This window comes from Plectropomus leopardus, chromosome 8 (assembly GCF_008729295.1).
Source record: "Plectropomus leopardus isolate mb chromosome 8, YSFRI_Pleo_2.0, whole genome shotgun sequence".
NCBI lineage: Eukaryota > Metazoa > Chordata > Actinopteri > Perciformes > Serranidae > Plectropomus > Plectropomus leopardus.
In genome coordinates, this window is record NC_056470.1 from 13,306,055 (window position 1) to 13,328,791 (window position 22,737).

At 39.4% G+C, this 22,737-nt stretch overlaps 1 protein-coding gene across 5 annotated transcripts in view; it reads right to left on the minus strand.

The window, feature by feature from the left end:
* The window catches only part of kazna (kazrin, periplakin interacting protein a), a 224,519-nt gene that overhangs the window by 16,814 nt on the left and 184,968 nt on the right, over nt 1-22,737 (minus strand). For 4 of the 5 annotated variants that reach the window (XM_042491186.1, XM_042491184.1, XM_042491183.1 and 1 more), the window contains 3 exons: nt 16,627-16,818; nt 1,829-1,965; nt 361-531 (listed from right to left, as the gene is read on the minus strand). In XM_042491186.1, coding sequence (XP_042347120.1) covers nt 361-531; nt 1,829-1,965; nt 16,627-16,818 — 500 coding nt within the window. The remainder of the gene's footprint in view (nt 1-360; nt 532-1,828; nt 1,966-16,626; nt 16,819-22,737) is intronic. The other variant, XM_042491182.1, reaches the window with a different exon arrangement.

Here is a 22,737-nt window from a genome sequence, read left to right on the forward strand (position 1 = left end):
ACTGTACATTTAAAAGCTTTCTGCGTTTGATTATGTGCAGTACACCCAAAATAGTGACAGACAGACGTGTTGTACACCAACGAAACACTATTAACACTTGTGCATTCATATTTGTATTTGTTTACACTAGTAATATCTACTTTTCACCGTTCCTGTCAGTAATTTCAACATATACAATACATATGTGTCCATGCCTTAAAAACTCCTGCTGACTGTAATTTACACACTAAACATAAAGAAAAAGTTTACAATGGCAAAGCAAGCGATGTTTAAAAAAACATTACTGGCATTGAGTCTCTCCGCTTGCCTGCCTGCCTCTCTGTCAGTCTAGTTAGCCCCCTGTCTGTTTTTTTGTCTCACCATGGCCAGTTCAGCCTCCAGCTCCTTGATACGGTTCTCCTTGAGGTCAAGCTGGGAGCGCAGCATGCCTGTATGCTCTGTGGCCTCCTTGGTTTGCCGCCGCAGGTCCCACTTCTCTCTCTCCAGCAGGTCCTTCTCCTTGGCCAGTGCCTTCACCGCATCCTCGCTCTCCTAGTACACACAGAGATCCTGATGGATTGGTTCACACATTGAGCACATCTTTAAAAACTGAGCGATTGAGTCAAAACTGCGCAGTAATTGACTGAAACAAATTTCAGTCAGGGCAAAAGGTTTTTCCAGAAAAGGAAAAGGGTCTAAATTGCGAATTTTACTACTTACTGTGTTGTTTTGTCAGTGATTATGCAATTATTGTTTTGCTTGAGATGACATTAAAGGTCTAATGTGTAGGATTGAGTGGCACCTAGCGGTAAGGTTGCAGAACTGAAACTTCCCCCATGTGCCAAGCATGAACAAGGGTGACCCATTAATGGAAATGGCCCTATCTACTGCGGTGTTTGATCAGTCCTTTCTGGGCTACTGTTGTTACAACATGGTGGACTTGATGAAAGAGGACCTGTATGTAGATATGAACAGCTCATTCTCAGGTAATAAATACACATTGGTTCTTATTTTCAGGTGATTATAAACTAATAAAACATTGCGATGAGTATTATTTACTGATTTCTGATGATAGATACCCCTCAAGTGGTGCTAACAGCACAACAACAGTGCTAACAGAGCTTACAATGTTAACCTGGAGGGGAATTGGAGGGTGGGCGCTCCTCTTCTGCCATCTCGATATCAGCAGTAACGCCTTTTAAGTGCAGTGAGGAGTATCGGTGATTAGCTAGCCAGTAAGATGTGTGTGCAGGATTACTGCACACACACACACACAGGGGGAGTGGGACTTCATTCTCAGGTCAGGACGCCATTATTCCACTATATCTTTACATAGCAAATACTTGTTTGCTGCTATACTTATATCTTGAATAGTGCATAGAGCTCTTTTAAGGCTAAAACAGTCCCTTGCTCGTAAATGTTAAGTCATAGATAGTACGACATGTTCTCTTGATGTCTATACTTGAAAATGAGATCATATAATACAACAGCAATGCACATACCAGAACATCTCATCTTAATGCCAAGGGAAACTCATTGTTACTAAAATTTACATGTGCAAAAATGTGGTCATTTCTCTTTACACTTGAGTAGATCAATACCCTGACACATCTATAAAATATTTCTTTCAACTGCATGCAGATATATTTTGTTTTAAAGTCTAACTGTGAGGACCAAAGAAAGTCCTCTCACTTATTTAAATAACCGGTTGCTGTTGCTTGGACGGGCCTTTTTGTGCTTATGTGCATCCAGCCAACACAGTATGAAACAAGGAGAGCCTCTTTAAATGGATTTTTTTTCTGCATGCACTTGTGCGTGACTGTTTATGGTCAGAGCATGTGTGCCATACTTTTCTGTGCTGCTCATAGTTGCGTATGAAGTCGCGGAGCTGCTCCTCCCGGCTCTCTAGTGTGGCATAAAGCTGCTGCATCTGGTTCACCAGGTCTGCTTTCTCTGCCTTCAGACGCTTACGGTCCGACTTCATGGCTACAAGAAATGATGACAGAGTGAGAAAGAGAGAGAAAGAAAGAGAGGGGGGGGGGGGGGGGTTGTTAGTTATCGGACCTAGTATCTGTGTGTTGGTGTGTCTGACAAAGCATACATTTACATGTAAAGGAGGAAATAACTATGGATTACTTAACATATTGGTGGTGGTGAGTTAAATCATACACATTTTTAGAGAAAATAGCATCCTTGTGTTTTGGACAGAGCTGGTTACATCATAATTGCTAGAAGGAAAACATGTCATGTGTGTCTATTCCCACAGAGCAAATAAATAACAATGACAAATGCTTCCAACGTTACTGAGGAATGATGTTAGTGAGCAAAACGCTTTACAACGTCAGCTAGGTCTTCTCAAAATTAGTGAGTGTCGTGTCTTGTCTTTTTGTCAAAGCAATTGCACATATAGATATATTAAGCGCAAATATGTAAATTAAGAAGTAAAATTCCTTTAACCCTGTGTAAGCTCAAGCATTTTTCCTTTTCTTGTGCTGCTTCCCGATGACTTTCACAACTACTGAAACCCCTAAACCCTGAGCAAATTGGTGTGATTTCTTTCAAAAAGATGGGGGGGAAAGGCAACGAGCAACTGCAATTTGCAACCAAACTGCAAATTGCAAGAAATCATCAGATTTAGATCATTATTTTTTAAAAAGCTAGGGAAGAGAAAGATGCCCATAGAAAAAAAAGAAAAAAATCTGGGCAAAAAGCTATATTTTTAATGATCAGAATTATGTACTTAAAATTATTTTACAAACTCAATAATAATAATAATAGTAATAATAATAATTTTAATTAAAAATATTATTTTTTGGGTCATTTCTTCTTCTGTTACTCGTTGCCTTCTTCCCATGTTTTTGCTCAGGTTTCAAAGGGTTCCATATAAAGACCTCATATTGGTCTGCTTACAACATTTTGAGGTGGTTCATATTTGAGTATTTATTCATTTGTATTATTTTGTGATTCAGTTTGTAGCAGTTTCATCATGAAGAATAATTAAGTAATGAGGTTCTCTCAGACACCTGCTGCTCTAATGTGGTGTGGCTGCGTGTTGATAAAGGGGTGAATCACACATGAACCCTCCCGTCAATCTCCTCTCTGCTGCCGGATTCTTTAGAGGCTGGGTCTCTCTTTTCATCTATCTCTCTGCCACACGCTCTCTCTAATCCTCTGGCATCTCGCCCACGCATCATGATAAATAATATGGTTCATTGTAGTTATTCACAGAATCTCTAATTTCCTCAAAGACAACATATCCTTTCTCTCTCCTCTGCATCTCCTGCTTTCTCTTGATTTTGTCTCCCTCCTCGTTCAAGGCTGTTTTCCAGACATCAGCTTAAAGCCGAGTCCCCCTCCAGACAGCTTTCCAAACTGACAATATATGCTTTATTTACATTTTGTGTATTCTCAGTGTGTCTGTCCACCTTTGTCTTCTTCACTTTGACATATATTTCCTCACAGCACAGCAGCTCTGACTGCTGGAGGTTTCATAACATCACACGCCTCTCTGTTTCCCTCTCGATGCTTGTTATCATGTGTTCACCTTTCTTTGCCTTCTCTCTTTTTTTCCCCTCCGAGCCAGCTGTGTGTCATTAATTAACTTATATCACAGCCTGGTTAATTGCGTGACATTCACAAGTTGTTGTTTGGGGAGCACGCTCAGGCAAGTGGAATGGAGATTCACCCTCTCGTTTCCTCTCCTCCTTTTTTCTCCTGTCACCCTTTCATATCTCTCCCTTTCACCCGTTCTTCAGGAGGTGGATTTCCCGAGCAAAAATGATATTCAAGCCAAACTAGCCGGCGTATGAAGACAAGAAACATCTCTTATTGGCCAAGAGAAACAGGAAACCTCGCAGCACCTGCCTCAGGAAGTGAAATCAAAGCCGTCTTTGAGATGAGCCAAAAACACTGCTGCTGCCTCACATCCTGCACCTGTGACCGTTTGGCAACATCAACCCTCCTGGTGTCGGATATAAGAAAGCCCTCACTGTGACTTGCTAAAAGGGTCCATTCACTTTTGCAAATCATGTTAGCACTGTTACTTACCATTTATAACCTATGTATGAACACTTTAATCACAGAAGATGCCCCCGGGGCAGTTACCTAAAGAACGTAGGTGAGATAGGAAGCGCTAGAATCGCTCCACCTGCTGACAGCCATATTAATGACTAACATACTCTGTGGCTCGCTCCAAGCCTCAAAGAATTATTACCAGATGAAAGAAGAGGGAACCACCTGGGAACCATACAGAGTTGAAGCTAATGTGTGTGGAGCTAGAGGAGGAGGAAGACATGGAGAGGAAGCTGTTGAAAAGGCTTCAATTTAATAGTCTTTTCATGGAGGAATGATATCTGTGCAGGCACCTTTATAATATGAATATATTTCACTTTGGTACTTGCCCTCTGTGTCTACAATGTGGATCGGCAGTTATCTTTGTGCAGAATTATGTGTTCCTGCATGCAGACCCCTGAAATACTAAAAGCAAAAGAGGAGCAGATCAGGACTCATGCAGAATAAACATTCACTATCAAAAGTCCGAGCCACTGTTCCCACAGCTCAATGTTAAAAACAAAAACACCTGCATATATCACAAGCTTTTGGCACACTCTAAAATCTGCATAAGTGGTTTTTAGCTCACAACACAAAGGCTCTTCTGCTACCAAAGCCCTCATGCTTTAAAGTAGTTCAATGTGAGCCTCGGCTACTGCAGTGGGATAAAAGCCTTTGTCTGCTAGGCTCTTCTATGATACTTTGCTGCTGGAGAGCTTAGATTGCTTGTAACAAGTGGGCCAAATTATTAGTTAGGACGTTCCTACTGGCTGGAGTCACTTTTGTATGACAAATAACTTCCTGTAAAATGTGCTTATTTGTTTTTTTCTGACACTTCGATGAGAAAGCTGACAAACAGAAAATTGTTGGGTCCTCAGTGGTTCATTTGAAGAGGGTTACGGCGCTATATAGCATCACAAAGGATTCATTTTTTTTAATTGCTTTTTAAGAGTTCCTTTCTTATTCTTTCCCCAGCAAACTAAACTAAATGTGTTTTTGGTCTGTTGAAACTTTTTCAAAAAAAGCTCAAAGAATTACTCTTTTTATTTTGTCTGATGCTGATGATCATGGTTCTTACAACACAGTTTAAAGGGGCTTTTTTTTTTTCAAGTAGTTAGTTGTTATGCTAAGTTAAGCTCATCAGCTGCTGGCTCCAGCTTTACATTTAGCGCATCTGAGAGTGGTATTAATGTTCTTATTCATCTCCCCACAAGAAAGTGAAACTGAAAGTACATTTCTTAATTATTCTTTAAATAAATAAATGTTTAGATAAATATGGGCAAAAGTTTAAATAAAGAGACACATACATATATATTGGATATATATGAGATAACATAATTAATGAGTTGATGTTTGTTGGTCAGAATAGCAAAGGAGAAGCAACAGGGGGTCATTGCGAGCTGGTTACTAATTGAGCCGCTGTATTCTTCTCTAAAACTAGTCCTATTGGTGTTATATATTTGTCTGATTTTGTTTTTGATTTTGATTTTGTAGTCTGTTTGTTCAGTGTTGTTAGTGTATTATTTGTCATTCTGCTGCCTCTTCCTCATACTGGTAGGGTTGGGATATGTTCCAGTCAAATTATAGCACAGGAGGACACTTTTCTTGTATGTGCTAGTGCTTTTTTCCTGCTGAGAAAACATGTCACCACAGGAACCCCTTTTTGTAAGTGACATGAATCCAAGCTGACCAGAACTGTCGTCGTTTGTGAAAAAGCAAATTACAAGCTGGTAACAGCTACCTTTCAAGCCTACAGGGGGTTATTGTTTGATACTCCAAGGAAAGATATTTGGTTGGCTACCACTTTAAAACACTACATGAATGTATCACGTTATGAGGCCAAACTCTCTGTGTGTAATTCCAGCGATAATCAAGTGTCAAACATTATTCGGCTCCAGGAAAAAGATGCTTTGATGATCCTTGAATGTGGAGAAACAAAATCAAATTCAACCGTCTCTTTTGCTGCGGTTCCTACCTATCACTGTGCAACGCTTTTCACATCCCACTCACAGCTCCTCTCTGGTTAAATTACAACCCTCATTATCTGGTGTGCCCAATCTATTATGGTACAAATATAACAAGATCCCAGCCATGATTTCGGCTGAATGACATTTCCTGCCTCTCTGTTTTCAACTCTCTCTAACAATCAGGTTTTCCCTTTGGTCTCTAACTGACGGAGATGGATAAATAAATGAAAAGCGAGCATGCCAACAATACTGGGGTCTTTGAGGAATTAATGCCTGTAGCATATGCAATCTTTATGCATTTCAATTAACTGAAGGTACTGTATGTAGCTTTTTACAAGTATTTATCGCTATTTATTGCCAAAGGAGAACAAATTGTACCATAACTTAAAAACTGAGCCCTTCCAACTTTGTAGCCAATTACAGCCCTCTATGTAAAGAACTCTGAATACATTTTTGGGGAAAATCCAAAGGATATGACGTTATTCTGTTTCCAAGTGTCTTGCTAAAATTCATCTCCCCTACAGCACTAGTAGAGTCCAACAATGACAAAGAAATGGAGTCAACTAATATCAACAAACTACTGGCACCCACAACAGCACATAGTCAAATTCTGTGTTTCCGTTACAGGCTATACATTACACAGTGGCTGCCCAGAGACCTGCCTCACTGGGGGTTTCAGTCCATCTACTTTCATCTGCTTATCTTGGACCGGGTCGGGGAAGCAGGCTGAGAAATAATTCCAGACATCTCTCTCCCCAGCTACGCTTTCAAGCTCCTCTTATGGGACCCCAAGGCGCTCCCAGGCCAGATGAGAAATATAATCCCTCCAGCGTGTTCTGGGTCTGCCCTGGGGCCTCCTACCAGCTGGATGTGCCCGGAAAACCTCTACCAGGAGGATCCTGATCTGATGCCCAAACCACCTCAACAGGCCCCTTTTGACGCGAAGGAGCAGCGGCTCTACTCTGTGCTCCCTCTGGATGTCTGAGCTCAGGTCCCTATCTCTGAGGCTGAGCCCAGCCATTGCTCCGGAGGAAGCTCATTTCGGCCGGTGCGACACCTGCAGGCTAAATCTGAGCTTTTACAGCCTCTCTCTGAGTTGCAGGGAGTGAGGCAGTACGACCACCAGGTTCTCAAGCTAGCTAATCCTTGTCTCAGTTGTGGTCTGATAAGCATAATGTTCATCAAATTCAGTGCCCCATATCATAAATTCAGTCCTAGAGGAAACACTGACATGAAATATATTTTGATATTTTGGCTTTAGCTGTCTAATATTTGCTAATATCACAAGTACTGTCTTGAGTAGAAAACGCTATTAGTTATTGCTATTAGTTATTATCTGTAATGTTTCTAGCTGTTTTCAAATTACTTCATCAGCCTATGTGACGACGCGACTAACGTCAGATCCATGTAGAGCAGTTACGTTAGAGCTAGCTGGGCAGCCAAAGAGCTAAGTTTAGCCAGCGAACTGTAAAGCTACGTTGCATGGATCTGATGTTGGTTGTTTTGCATCATTAGCTGAGGACGTAATTTACAAACAGCAGGGATTGTAATTTATTTTCCAGCATTTTGTCAACACAGTGCAGGTTAATAAGTCTTGTGTATGTAACGTCACTATATTGGCTGACGCCCAGCGGCTCGCTTGCGCCTATGGAGTGTGGACAAGGGCAACATGATGCTGATTAAAGTTCATATAATGGCCTTAGAGAGATGTGTTACTGATAAAAAAGATTTTCTCAAAGTTACATATTGTCTTTTTAGTAAAACTTGCTATCCGAGCAAGTTCAATTCACCTGCAACAATAGACAACAGGATCACAAAGACAGGCCCACTTATCAACGCCCCCTCAGAAAATGATGTTCTTCGCATTAATGAATGAAACCACTCCACGCTGACACTACTCCATACAACTTCAGCCCTAAAGAGAAGGGACAGGCTTTTAGTCAGCTCTTATCATAATTATTTAGGGAGAGAGAACAAAAGAGACATCGGCTCATTGGAGGGAGTCCATTGTTCACGGTTTGGGATTTTAAATCTGCAAACTGAATAATGAAGTAGGAGCCTCAGAGCTGCACAGCGCTCACCTCCTCAGTAAGAACAAACTCAATGGTTGAGTGAGGTTGATATTTGCATCGGCGCTATCAGATCAGATCATGCTGCTATTGTATCAGACATCATTGCAGCCACGATACTCACACACGTTAATTAAAGTTAATTAGCAACTCAGCAATGATATTTGACCTTTGCTATAAATTTATGCACAACCGAGAAGCTACAGCCATTAAAAATAGATCAAACGTTGCTCACTAATAGGTGATCTGGAGGTGTGTGCGTGTGAGAAACAGTGTGTACACAAGCTATTTAAGCAGCAGAACTGACACATGTGGGAATCAAGGGGCGAATCAAACTTTGATCCCATAACAGTACCTCATTACACACCTCTCTGTCTCCACTGTATCAAAAAACGACCTTAACTCGTGCTGTAATCTTTATGGATGCTCAGTCTAATTGTTCAGGTGCAAGCTATGTGACACTGCCGTGACAGACGAGTACAAAGAGTGGGTCAGCTGTGATGTAGACTGTGATATGAAGGTGCTGGTACAACTTCTCTCTCACCAAGTCTAGCAGAGGTTCATCGATTACCACTAGGGGCCAGTGTGATCCAAACGTGTTTTCATCCAATGTGAATAAATTAAGGTGCAAATTGAATAGCAAAACCATCCTCATTACCTGTTATCATGGAGCTGCTGCAAGCGTTGGGGAAATAAATCACAAAAGACTTGCAAGAACACATCAGCTGGAAATATTTATTTATTTATTTATTTTTTGGAGCTTCCGTGATTCAATTGGCACCTCTTTTTTTTTTTTTTTTTTTAAAAAAAAGCCTTAATTTGTTTTAAAATAAAAGGTACCACTAAAATGGCTGCAATTACTTTAATGTAATCAGGTTAAGTAGCCTGACAACTTTTAGCCTTACAAAGTGTGTGTCTGTCTGTGTCTGTCTGTGTGTATGTGTGTTTGGGTGTTTAATGCCTATCAAGGAAGAGGCCTTGTAGTCAAGGACAAAGCTGCTTTCTGAGTACGTTGTAGCGTGAAATGACACTAAACAGAGCAGGCAGACTGTGCTTTGATGATACATAGCTGTCTGCAGCTTTCATTTGGGCTCTGGATTGACTGGGAGTCCCTCAGTGATAGTAATTAGCCAAAGCGGAAATAGCTAATTAAAAACAGAAGAGAGGGACAACTATGCTTTGAAAATTCAATGAACACAACTTTGATGAGAAAATCCAAATAAGAGTTGAGTAAACTTATAAACCTTTTACAGGGTTTCTACAGCTAACCACAAGTTAGTTTTAAGACTTTTTAATACTTAAAAAAAAATGCCACTTGGAATTAAACTTAAGACCAATTTTATGATAATCAAAATTTAAGGAAAATAAACATGAAGTGACCCCAATAAGGGTCAGGAACACTTTTGTTCAAATTTAAATTGAAACTTAAAGAATGACTTTTTTGTCCCATGGTGGACGAGGGTAAAACAGAACTGGGAATTACATGGCATTTAGCAAGTTTTCTTGGGGATTTTATATTTCTTAATCTGCAGTTTGAAAATCATTTTTTAATAATACACCGATCTTTGTATGCAGAGCCTAGTACTAGTTTCAGCCATGCCACTAAATGTTTGTTAAATGGCCAATGTTTTTTTGTTTTTTTTAAATAAATTTGCATTTCCCCAAGTCATCCATGGTAAAATGCAGGGCACCAGGAAGTGCACTGGGCACTGAAGACAATTTTTGAAGTGTCACAATCCCTGTGAAATAACTTGTTTCCCTGTCAGGATTTGATCCATTCGCCTGATAAAATTTGGAAAGTCTAGAAGAGCCACAAGATTAAATAATATTATTCCTTATCCAGTTAGCGGAATGCTTAACCTGAAATAGCTCCAGCTTGGGCCTAATGATGCAGAGGCAGCGCTGATCATCCTGTTTCACACCGCAGATAAAGAGCTTTTTGGCTTCATGCGCCACTTAGCAATATTCATAGAAGTGAATGGGGTATCCAGGTGTCCTAATACATCCATGGTACCGTGATAACTAGACAGCATACAGAGGAGCCTCTGCTTTGACCATCCCAGCCGCTATCAATAGATGAGTGTTGTTTGTTCCATTATCCTGATGTGACATTATTGCCAGAGATATTCAGTAAATTTCAAATAACAAAAAAAAAGGCATTACCTATTATTTTGAAATTTGTCAGAAGTAAACAATTCATAAAATCCTACTTCCCACATCTTAGCATTCTTCAGACTTTTGAAAGATTATTTCAAGACTTTTAATTCCAATAATACCAATAATTTGGATCCACAGGAACTCTGTTTTAGAGAGTCCAACTGCATTAGCCAAACTGCAGTTTATTTTCTCATTGCTCCTTCACATAAAACTTTGGAGATCACCAACACAGTTTCGATTCATCGTCATTTGTGTACTTCAAGGTCTGGGGGGTGAAATGACACACAGCAGCGCCTCTTGGGCTGGATCGAGTGCCCACGGGCATCATAACAAAACCTGCAATCGAGAGAGCTTGGCAATTACCCACGATTACAATTATAGTGCTCACAGGCTAATATCTGGCACACAGTGGGAGTGAGCTCAGGCCTTAACATTGAAACGGTGTGGGCATCACACCAAACAAAGGCTGAGGGAGAGATACAGGATGAGACAGCGAGGGGGGAAATGAAGAATAACAGACTGAAAAACAGTGTTCCTCTCTGAATTCTCCATTTTGTATTCATAGGCAACTGAAAATCTGCATGTAATTTACTCGTGAACCGACTGAACCGATGGTAGGAGTGGCAACACAGTTTTCTGTGAACCATTCCCAAAGTAAACAGGTATTATCTCAAGAGGCAGAGAGTAAAGGAGGGGATGATGCATTTCATTCACGCTACTCTACTGCTCCAGCCTTTTGCTTTTTCATCCAAAGCAGAACCAGGAAAATAAATAAAGCTACTCTGCCTCATAATAATTGTTGGTGGCACTTCAATAAAAAAAAACAAACCCCAGGGCGCTTAAGTTCTCCAAACATCTCTCTCATTCTTCGAGGAAAACACTTTGCCAGAGCATCTGGTATGATGTTCACAATATGCCAGCCTTGTGAAAACTGGGGGAAATCAAATAGAGTCAACATCTCGCCTCCAATTGGCAGCATACAGAAATGACTGTAGTTAATGAGGTATTCTCAACATTTGGTCTGTGTTTTTTTTTAGTCACTTTAAAACTTGACTATTTCAACCTCTAACAACAATGACTTTTTTTTCTCTTTGCTGTATCACAAACCCTTCAAACACAAAAAGTCACCAAACAAGGAATGTTGGTAGCTTTAGGAACATCAGAGATATTCATAACCAGGCATCTGCCTCTGGAAGAATGATCCAGTACAGAGAGGATGAGAATTTGACAAGTCTTTTTATTAAAAAATAAATAAATAAATGTTTTTCTAAAGTAGGCCTATCTTAAAATACTCTGTAATAGTAATGCAATGTTCATCCAAATTTGTGAAAGGCTAAACTAAAATGTGACTTTATAAGTAAATGTGTGTGAATGGCCTCAGTATAGTCCAATTGATATGTGAATATTAATGTTCATTTTTTCATAGAAGCAAGAAACTCGATACACTTGTAATTTGGGGCCCTGAACATTTAAAAAAAAAAAAAAAGGATTTAAAATAAACGTAAAATTGTCACCATGAGGTATCATGGTTGGCAGAGTTAGCACACATCACCTGGATTAGTACGCTACACAGTAAGTGTTTTTCAAATCTTTCGAAGAGAACTGGAAAGTGGCAATTTTTGTGATTTTCCGAAACAGACAATCCAAAATTTGCAACTACTTTAATCAGCAAGTAGCCATTAGTGGTACGTGTACCAAGTAAAACAGGGATTAGACCAGAGGATGTGAGCAGAGCAGTGAGAACACAACCGTGTTATATTGTAATTAAAGACTCACATGAATAATGTGCATGTGTATGACTTCTCGGTTTCCTTTTGAAAGTACTTTGTGAACTCAAATTTATGGTGTCAGCAGTACTGAAACAAAACTGGTGCTGGATGGAGCAGAATTCTGCATCTGGTTTGGAAAACAAACATGTGAGTCGTACTGCGACGATGGCTGATAATTATTTTAATTAATAATAATAATAATTTCATTTATGTTTTAACGTTTTAATCCTGACTGCTGACTTTGCGTGTTGGCCCTGTCTTCTAAACCAGCTGGAATATGAGAACCCCTTTAATCTGGTGTGCTACAGCAGGTACGTTATAGTTAAAGTGAAAGCACTCTCTGACCCTGCTTAATACTGTGCAAGGCATAGTTGGGCCCCTGCGTAGGAATATGGAAGAGAAAATGCAACTGTATATATGTATAAATGTATACATTATCTAAGCCTTACATTTAATGGGCCAAAATGATCATAACATGCTGCCTGACTGAAATATTTGAACAGTGCATTTTATGAGGTTTCCGGCCAGGACGCAGACCTTGTTTTCAGCAGTATTGCACATTGCAGTTCTCCAACTTTATGAAAAATCTGTTCTGCGCTCTTTGCGCTAATCACTTGCTCGCGTTCCGCTCACATTCTCACATGAATGCCTTTGAGGAAAGACTGAAAGTGTATGCTATAATCTCTTTTTCTACAATTTTTTGCATCTTGCCTTTTGGTATGATGGCAGGTTTTTCTCAGTGGCCTTGAGTGTGGCCATTTGAAACAGGTACAAACACTTCTCCCTTTTGACATGGGCGGACATGGATGACCTTTTCCAGTTGTTTTTCAGGCAAAGACAGGACGTGTTCACAACTCAGAACTATGCTGAAAACTCTCTAAAACGTCTTTGTACACCTGAACTACAGTGCACTATAATAACCCCATAAAGTTTTTTCCATGATGTTTACCTACTGTACAGTTAAAAAAAACACTATACTTTTAATGCATCCTCACTTTATCCTTTACTTGCTGATTGTTTGCTTTGCATAAACATTTAGATATTGCCTCACTACCTTTTTCATTTTCTCTTCAGTGTCCCTACTGGCTGGCATGCATCCGTGAAAGCTAATCAACATACGTATAAATATAAACAAAATAAACTAGTTTCCTCTGCATGCTGTCAATTATCACCAGCACTGTCCAGTACCATAGCCAGCAAGTATCCGCAACACAGAACATGAAGAAGCTGGAAAAGCAACACAAACAAGAAAATGAGATGACAGATGTGTTTCCACTTTCTGCTTGGAAACAACTGTAAATATTGCTGGGGACAAAGCCAACATTCACTGGCTGCATCCCACCACATGTAACCAAAGAGAAAAAAAGCTAGCTAATGCTCTTGCTGGCTTTTCATAGCTGTCTTAAAAAATAGCATCTTTGGAGTCTGAGCGAGCCACAGTGTCAGTGCGTGAAGATGGAGTGTGACAACCATGGACTTACAAAAGAGCTGGGATCCAGCCACTGCTGTACAGGCCAGGTCATGTGAAAAATAACAGCGAAAGACATAAATAATTTAGAAATCTTGCTGCTTTCACCACTGAATGCAAATAAAGATATATATTTTCACATGGTTTACTCTCTGGCCTTAAAGATCAACTTCTGCTCCATTGCTTCAATAAGAAAAGCTTTAAGAGCGAAAATAATTAAAAAGTAGGAACCATGATAACTTCTCATGCTTTAATTTGCCTCTGTGAACCTCCTCCTACAGAACTATACTTGAAAACGACAACAGCCAATTTCCTGTTGTCCTCCAGGATACTCCCATCTTAATTGCAGACCAGATCCACCCTGCTTAACGTTTCTGGACCTCGTAAGCCAACCAAAGTCCCCCTTTATAAAGCTTTCATTAGCTGCTGATTGCTGTCAGTGCCTGCTGGGCTCTGTAGGCTTTGGCCTTCATTAACAAGGCCTGAGTCATACAGTCAAATATATGAGCCTGTGTGCAGTCTGTTCAGACAGCCAAACATCCCGCTGAAGAGGAGATAAGTATTTATTTGATGTGTTGCTCTATTCTACACTGCCCCAGTCTGTTTTGTTTTTGTGCAATTCTTCCCCCAAAAAAGCGTAGGCTGCAAGTGTCAAGTGAAATGTCGCAGCAACAAAATCCCCTGACAGCATGTCGTGTGTTTGTCTGATAGCAAATGGTGGTTTTGTGCTCTGCCTCATTCCATGGGCGATTATTCTTTGAAAAGAATGATTCAGTGCCACGCTGATGACATCTTTGCTTGATGCCCTGCAATCCACTGAGCACTGCCTAGAACTTGTTCATTACTATACCCTATGCTTTGCAAAGTCTCCATGAAGGCATATGTAAGAAATGTATTCCCATTTTACATTCACTCATGCACAAAACAGATACAGAGCACTAAGTTAGTCATTAACAGAGAGGAATCTGTAAACTACATTTGTACTTCATCAGTTCTAAAGAAGTAATTCAAGGAGCTCTATTTTGCAAATGAGGTTTCTCTAATAATGTAGTCATAAGGTTGAAGTGTATGTTATTCATTTTAACCAATACTTATACATTTTAACACATCTTTAAAAACAGCTAGGACAGTAACTTTTTCATTTGATCAAACTGTTACTAAACATGTTTGTCCTATCTGTGCCAACAAATAAAACATCCATTTTTCAAGCGTCATTTCAATCAGCACTTAAAGTAAAAAGCCCCCAAAACATGAGGTCAACTCTAAAGTCCACCTCAAGTAACAAATCTCCATAAGAAAATTACAGGTCATGAATAACGTCTCTGGATGCCGACCATTTCAATGACACAACATTTACCTTTTAAATATGTTAAGTGTTTTTTTATGCACAATTGTGAAGTCCTATCAGTCTATGGCTCTAATAATTAAATATTATGTGTATGACAATAAAAGACCTGCCTGTGATTGTTTTGAATAATTCTTATTCATTCATTTTACCAGGTCTAAACATAAGTCATGAATATTTTTGCTTTTAAGTCAGATCCTTGGAGAATTTTACAACATTCAAGACCATGTCCAACACAGCGTCATACCTAAACAACAGAAAAGGTCTTTTGCCAATGACTCTCAAATGACCATTATAGTTACAGTTTTAAACAGGTGGTAAACATGGTAAGTATAAGGCAAGTGCTTGGTTAGGTTTAAGAAAAGATCATGGCTTGGGTTAAAACAAATGTGTTGGTCACATGACCTAAGTTGCACACATAAGTTAAGTACATACTACTTACCATACTTCCTGACTACTATAATTTTACAATGACTATTTTTAGGCTTTGGGTCTTTTGGCAGTCTCTTAGGTCAAGGTCCTGTGTTTGTTTGACATCCATCCATCCACCCTGATCACCCTGGTGGACTTTGTCACTCTTTATACTCCATCACCTAACTTCCTCCTTTGCTCTCATCATTATTACTATGGCAACTAGAGGTAAACGCCTCACAATAAAAGTAAATATTGGCTGTAATAAGCAGGAAAGCAGGAATGTTCCCACTGGCTAACTCCCCTGACATTCAAACTGAAATTTAAACTTAGACTAGTTGACTGGTCTTAACATGCACCTTAACAGCACATGCAGAAAAAGGTCAAAGGACAATGAGGAAAATTAAATTACATATTACAGGTATTATAAGAGCCACTCAAAACAGCTGGCATTTTTCAATAATCAAATCATTAATAAATGAAAGTTAACAGTAATATTTTTTAAACCACTTCAATAATAAGCAGTTTTACTTAACCAACAAGCATTTTTGGCTTAGACTAGTGAGGGTAGCAACATTTAATTGACCAGACATATAATCTTGCACAGTAATAACAGTAATAAGCTGCTTGTACAAACAGCCTATAGGGGCCAGTTTGGGGGGAAATAAGTCTTAAGTTTTTATTATGATTAAGTATAACTTAAGTTCTTAAAATGGCCTTTTAAGTTGGAAATATACACAAAAAAGTGAAATAAAACACTGAGCTACTGTTCAGGTGAAGCTTATATGAACATGTTAGCAACATTTTAAGTCACATCTGCCCAAATCTATAAATCCAGAATGCAGCACACGGTGGAGATACAGTGGAGCCTCTACAGTACATTGTGCTGTATGTACATCAGAGTGCGTGGGCGGTGCAGAGTGGGGGAGCTGCAGGATTTGCCTGCAGCGTGGAGCGGCCTTTTTGAAGAGTCAAAGCATCTGTGTCCTCTCTCACCTCAAAATACCACTCCATCTCTCGAGCGGAAAACATGCTAATGGCCTATAATGCAGCTAATGGGCAGCACTAACCACACTGTTATAGACACTCAAACTGACAATACGGTAACAAGTAAAAATGGTTTCAATTTTGCAAAACGCGGCTGGTTTTCTGAGAGTGGCGAACTGAAAACCTAAAGCAGCTGGAAATAAAGCAATTACAGAATGATTTGAGAAGGAAGTGAGAATTGCTGCAACTTCATGCTGCTTTGCAAACTTCCAATTTTCACAGTTTCACTTAAAAGGGCACGCCCACCAACACTGACTTTTGTTGTGTAAATCTCTGATTCCCAGATGTCCATATCTTAAGATAATAACAATGTTAGTGTTTTAAATAACACACACAGCTTGCTGTTCTTTGGCGAGGTTCTTACCTTGCAGAGCCTCCTTGGCTCGGTCCAGCTCCTGTTCCTTCTGGGCCAGCTGCACGCGGAGCTCGGTGGCAGAGAGCACGTCCGCGGAGCAACCTCCTTGGGTCTCCTCCAGGTCCTTACTCAACATGTCCTTCATCTGCCGCAGCAGGTGCACCTCCTCCTGGAGCTGGGCCACCTCCTCACGCAGCAGGACTACAACAAAGAGAGAGCAAAGGGTTTAACAAGCTCAAACCAAATCATAGCTTAATTTATTCTTTGTAAAAGCATGTGTGGCTTTGTTTTAGCAGAACACTTTTTAAGCCAAAGTAACAATGTAATTCTAGTAGCTAGAGAAGGGTCGTATGCATATTGGAATCCCATCTCACAGAGGTGCATAAGCTTTGAATAGCTACATGACTGCAGAGATGGTTGTGTCTGAAATGCTAATTGGTTTAATACCACCATAGGAGGCAATGGTTTCATTTGTAATTGAGGGAACTGCAGCGCCAAATTACTGTTGGTAATAAGCCTCACAGGGGTGGGTGGGGTCCAGAAGATGAGTAGAGACAAGACATTGATATTATAATTAATTTCTTCGCTGCTGTGTTTTGAACTTGCTCTGTGTTCGCAGAAATTCTGAGAAACGGAGAGAAGTCCATTTAATATTCAGCGACTGGTGCTTTAAAGAACTCCTCACTGGCATTGTCACAAAGACGCAAAAACAAAATGAAAACAGCAGCAGGGAGAAAAAGATTTTTCTTCCCAATTTGACTCACTGGAAATGTTTCAAAGCGCTTTCAAAAATCAGCAGCAGAGAGAGCATTTCACTCGATTTTAAAACAAGCCACAACAGACAAACGTCCAACTTCCAGTTCTCACATCACACCCGAAAAAATAATTTTTTTTATCCAAGAATGTCTTTTTTGCACATGGAAAGTACTTGTCTAGGTGGAGCATATTGAGAGTAATGCGTATAAGGATGAGTTGAGTCATTCTGCTCAATTTCATGCATCCTCAGGGCAGGGGGTTGGACGGCTGGCGTGAGGAAACTGCTCAGCCCCATCTCGCACGGCTCCACTATCAAGTGCCTCGCATAAATCACACTTCATACTTCCCAGCTCCAATATTACCGTCTGAAAAAATAAAATCAATCAAAGATGAATGGGAATACTGAGAATAGGAAAGTGAATATACCAAAATACTCAGAGAGGCAACAACAAATTAAAGACGGAATACGGATTGCACTTCTTAGTAAAGAGTAGGATGATTATTTTGCAGTGTGAAAATGTATACAGAGCAACATTCAGAGCGAGAAGTGGATTTCCAGCAATGTTTGTCATTTCAGCAAAACAGCAAATACTTTGCATTCTCCAGAGTATCAGTGGAAATAATCCTCTCATACAGTAAGCTATGCCCATTTCATACTAAAATGGGCTGGTCTGTCACCATTATTACACCATCAGTGAGATTAAGAAATCTGTAAATGATCATTAAGAAAATGTTTAGCAACTTTACATTTCTAACGAACAAAGTCTGGCTATTACAGTCCAGTATTCCACACGGAGAATAAACAATAAATGAGCCTCGTTTTGTAAGGTTTTGTTATTTCATATCTCAGAGGACAGTACTCTAGCCCCTTTTACGCAGCCTGTTCAAGATAGGAATGCTGTGCTGTTATTCTGCCTTAATATTCTGTATATAAGGCACCGTTGAGCCGACAGCAAGGAAGTAACAGATCTATGCGTCTGTGTAAAATGACACTGTACACTGATGATGTTGCGTTACACATCATGCCTCTTGTGTTTGCAGAACACCGGTATGCTATCTAAAATACATACTAGGGCGCCGTTATTATGTCGCTCCAATAAATGTGTTACCTGTGACACATTTATTGTGGTTGTATATTGTTGACTGTCACCTTTGTGACTGACACATGTATCTTTGATCCTGTGGTTTGGCCATGACACTAACCGATATTTCTCACTCCTCCAACAGCAGACCTGATATTATACTCCCATCTTCCCTCCACACTCATGATTGATATGTTACATAAGGACAGCAGGGACACAAAAGCAAACTGCGACAAGAAAATATAATGGAGAATATGTGGTGCATGCAGCCTTGCTCTGATGCATTTTTAGCACTACATGGATCACTTTAGCTCTCACCTTTTCTCCCCTGAAACTAAAATGAGCCTTTCAGACCAGTTCACTGCTCGTACAACATGCACCTGCTTCCCAGGGCTTTCGAGTCCTTTAATTTGAGTTCACTGACTAAATGTAAGTGGCTGAGGATGAGGGCTGCCTGCTAAATAACGAAAATGAAATGTAAAAGGGGTTATTAGGAAAAGGGTCGAGAGAAAAACGTCGGCGAGTGGAGTGTCATTACACAGAGGTATACTTAATGGACCCGATAATAGGACCACATTTTACGGAGCAACTCAAGCAGCAACACCCTTATTGGCAAACCAAAGAGCCGGCCCGTCCTGGAAACCACCGACCGCAAGATACAGTTCATTGGTGTTTAAAAATCCTATACTAGTCACAGACTCAACTTGATTACTTATTCATTAGGTTTGCATGTATCGATCGTGTGAAGGCAGCAAAACAGGGATTAGAAAATGAAGGACAAGGACACTGAAAATGTGGGTATTATGTCTAAGAGCCAACCCATATATACTATGGGTTGGTATAACTATGGTTTATATGACACTCACTCCCTTAAAGAATTTCATTGTCTCTTCAATAACTGGGAGCACATATGTTTGAAATTTTCTGGGTAAAGTACAAATCTCTGATTGCAAAATACAGACACTGATTTTAAACCTCCCACAGTAAGTTGTAATAACCACAACTTCACCAAAAAAACACTTAAATCCAGCTGCAAGATCGATCACTGTAGAAGGATAAATAATGAACCAAACATAATTATATAAAAATTGATTTCAGTGCTGCAACAAAGAGAGGGAACTTGTTACTACAAAGTGCTAGGGTGTAATTTTGCACTTCCTGCTGTTTATCACAGTGGGACACTGCAAAACAGTGAACAAACACAATTTTAACAACGTAACAGACAGGGAACATGGTACACTGGCTGCCTAGTGGTAGCTGTCTAATCAGTTGACAGTAATATCATTTAGTTATCATGCAACATAGAGCTTACACAAACCTTAAGGTGACTTTGAATGCTAAAAATGTAACTTTTCTTCATCACTCACCTTGCACTTCCATCCTGATCTATTTGTTACAGTCTTTGTTATCTACTTTGAAATGCTGTTTAATTTAAATGTTTCATAGTGTTCGTTTTATGGCATTATGTAATTTCCTTTGAATTACCAAACCTTGTACAAAATGTGACATATAAATTAACTTGGCTTGCTTTACTGAATTCCATGCTATATCTATGGCAAATTGACATTAAATTAAAGGAGTTTGTCAGACATACAGCCTCTACAGTAGAGCATAAGATCTATAGAAGATGTTGATCTAATTGTATGTGCCTCCATTTCAAACAACTGAGAGTACTTGAAGTTTTTCAGGCAGCAGTCGGGCTGGGACAATATGATTGTCTTCAGATTCAATATGCATTGTAACTTTTAGTTATTGCAATTTGATATTACAATTTGTTGCGATTTTTGTTCATTGTTTTCGTAACAGTCTATGGGAAAAAGTTTAATCATACATTAGAGACTGTATATCATTATAAAAATGTCCAAAATCAATGCACACTATGTGTCTGCCAGTCGTTTTAACTTTTATTTCAGCAGAATCATACATATATTGCATAGAAAAGTGGTAAATAAACTTAACATTGTTTTTAAATTGTCTTATTTTCAGTAATTTTATTCCAGTTAAGCACTTTGTGTCCTTCCCCTGTGAAATGTGCGTCATTAAATAAACTTAACTTACTAAAATTTACACTTACAATGGAAAACTCGCTGAGGTAAACTGAACTTAGCTATCCCTGCAGTGTTTCCCATATATTGATTCAGTTGTGTCGGCTGCCACAATGATTTTCTATATTTGAAGTATTTAAAATTGGTAAAAATCTTATTTCATTTTAGAGCAGTACAAGGTTGATTCAGGCCCAGCACTTTGCCCCACACTCACTCTCACTCTCTGACCACAGCTGAGAGAAGAATAAGCAAGTTGCTGCACCTCACACTCCCTCAGGAGGTGGAGGCATAAAATAAAAAAATAGTGTGATACTCCAGTGAAACACTTTTCCCCTACCCCTAGCTGTCAGTAAGTGCTAGACCAAGGTGATGATATGTACTTACTTTAATTAAATTCAAAAATTACACAAGAAGTGTTATCACAGCACAAAAACTGTAATAGCAAAGTTAATATCTATAACATCTGAAAATGTTCGAATGGCACTGTGAAGGTAGGCTGAATATTCTTTTCACAGCATATATCTTTACAGAAAAGAGGAACCACCTATAGTCAGTCAAACAGTGCAAACTGTAAGTGTGATGTATGTTGCAGACAAACATACCAATTCTCACCTCGTCTTTAAAATTCATGAGCAGCGGTGCTTCATGACAAAAATAAACCTATTGAAAATATGGAGATTTTGCTTTTACATCCTGCTCCCTGATTTATATGAAACACTTTGGTGGTGACTCAGTTATGTGTCAGAACACTCAATAAGACAACCGAAACTGCAGCAACGACTGGCTACATTTCTACACTTCACCAGCAAGAGGACCCTCTACATCTGCGATAGGAAACTCAAGATGAACTGTCTGAATATGCCACAGCAGTTATTAGCAGAGTGTGTGAGGTGAAAACAGATATGTTATTGTCTTCTCCAGCTTTGTGCAGGCGAGTGCAGGGCTGCAGCTCTCTCGATAAGACAGTCAGAGGTTGGGGGGAGGGTGGGGTAAACGGAAGCAGAGACAGCCACCTATTTTTCAATGTCCGTACTGTCTCTAGGTTGGCAACAAACAAGCACTATAGCTCTGCATTACAAATGACAGTCAGAGTGGGAGCCTCCTGATAAGTGCAATCTCTCCTGCTCTGCCCTCCAGGACTGCGTGCAGCTCATTCCCGTGGAGGCTCAACCCTGCCAACGTTTTTTGTTGTGGAAAGTGTGAAGCACATAATTTAGGATGCTTATGTATATGCAAATTAACATCATAATCTTGTTACAGATATGAAGTTTTGCCTAACATTTTTAAAAACTTTTTTATTTGCTTTTTTTTAAAAAATAAACACACATTCTAATTGTTTACAATACTATGCATTTTTTGGTGGGAGAAGCCATTTGAAAACACCTCAAAGCATGTTTACTTTAAAAAAAACAAAACATTTATTTTCATTAATAGATAGTTATGGGAAAATTAAGTGTAATTACAAGTTCATTGCAAAAGCTTGTTTGAAATATAACAGATAACACGTTTCAATAAAATAAATGGTTGGTATTCATAGTAATCATATTTCATGAACCTAAGGTAATTTCTCACATAGAGGTTTCAGAAAATTGTAAAAAAAAAAAAAAAAAAAGAAAGAAAGAAATAGCAAAAAAAGAATGTAGTCCTCGATAAAAAGTGATTTAAGTACATTTTTCAGATGGTATTCAAGAAAAAAATTTCACCAAAGCAGCCGCAGTCAGATGTTATACATCTCATTCGAGACTGTCAACTGTCAACAAAACCTTCTGGCCTTAATTACTTCTCCTCCCAAACAGAAGAAAAAGAGATGACAAACATAAAAAAAGATATTTCTGTCGGTGTGCAGGACTGTGAGCACACAGAAAGTTTGACAACACAGGCTTGTGTGTTTTAGTTTGCAGTGGTGTGACTCTGTTGCCATCACAACAGCGGCACTAGTGGGGATGAGATGATGTATCGGGGTCGGATGTTTGCTGACTCTCTGCTGTTAGCTCTCTCTGCCTTCAGCACCACCTGTTCCCCACTGGCTGACAGAGGAGGCATGTGTTCTGCTCCTGAATGATGGAGCGTCACATACACTTTAGTTTATAGGTAAAAATTTAACTCCTACATCTAGTGTTGGTACTAAGCTTTGGCCATTAAATCTATTAATTATAACATCGCAGCTCACACATTAGAAAACTGGGAACATGGTTCCACTAAGGGTTGTGTACAGTTTACATTTAAACCCATTTTTT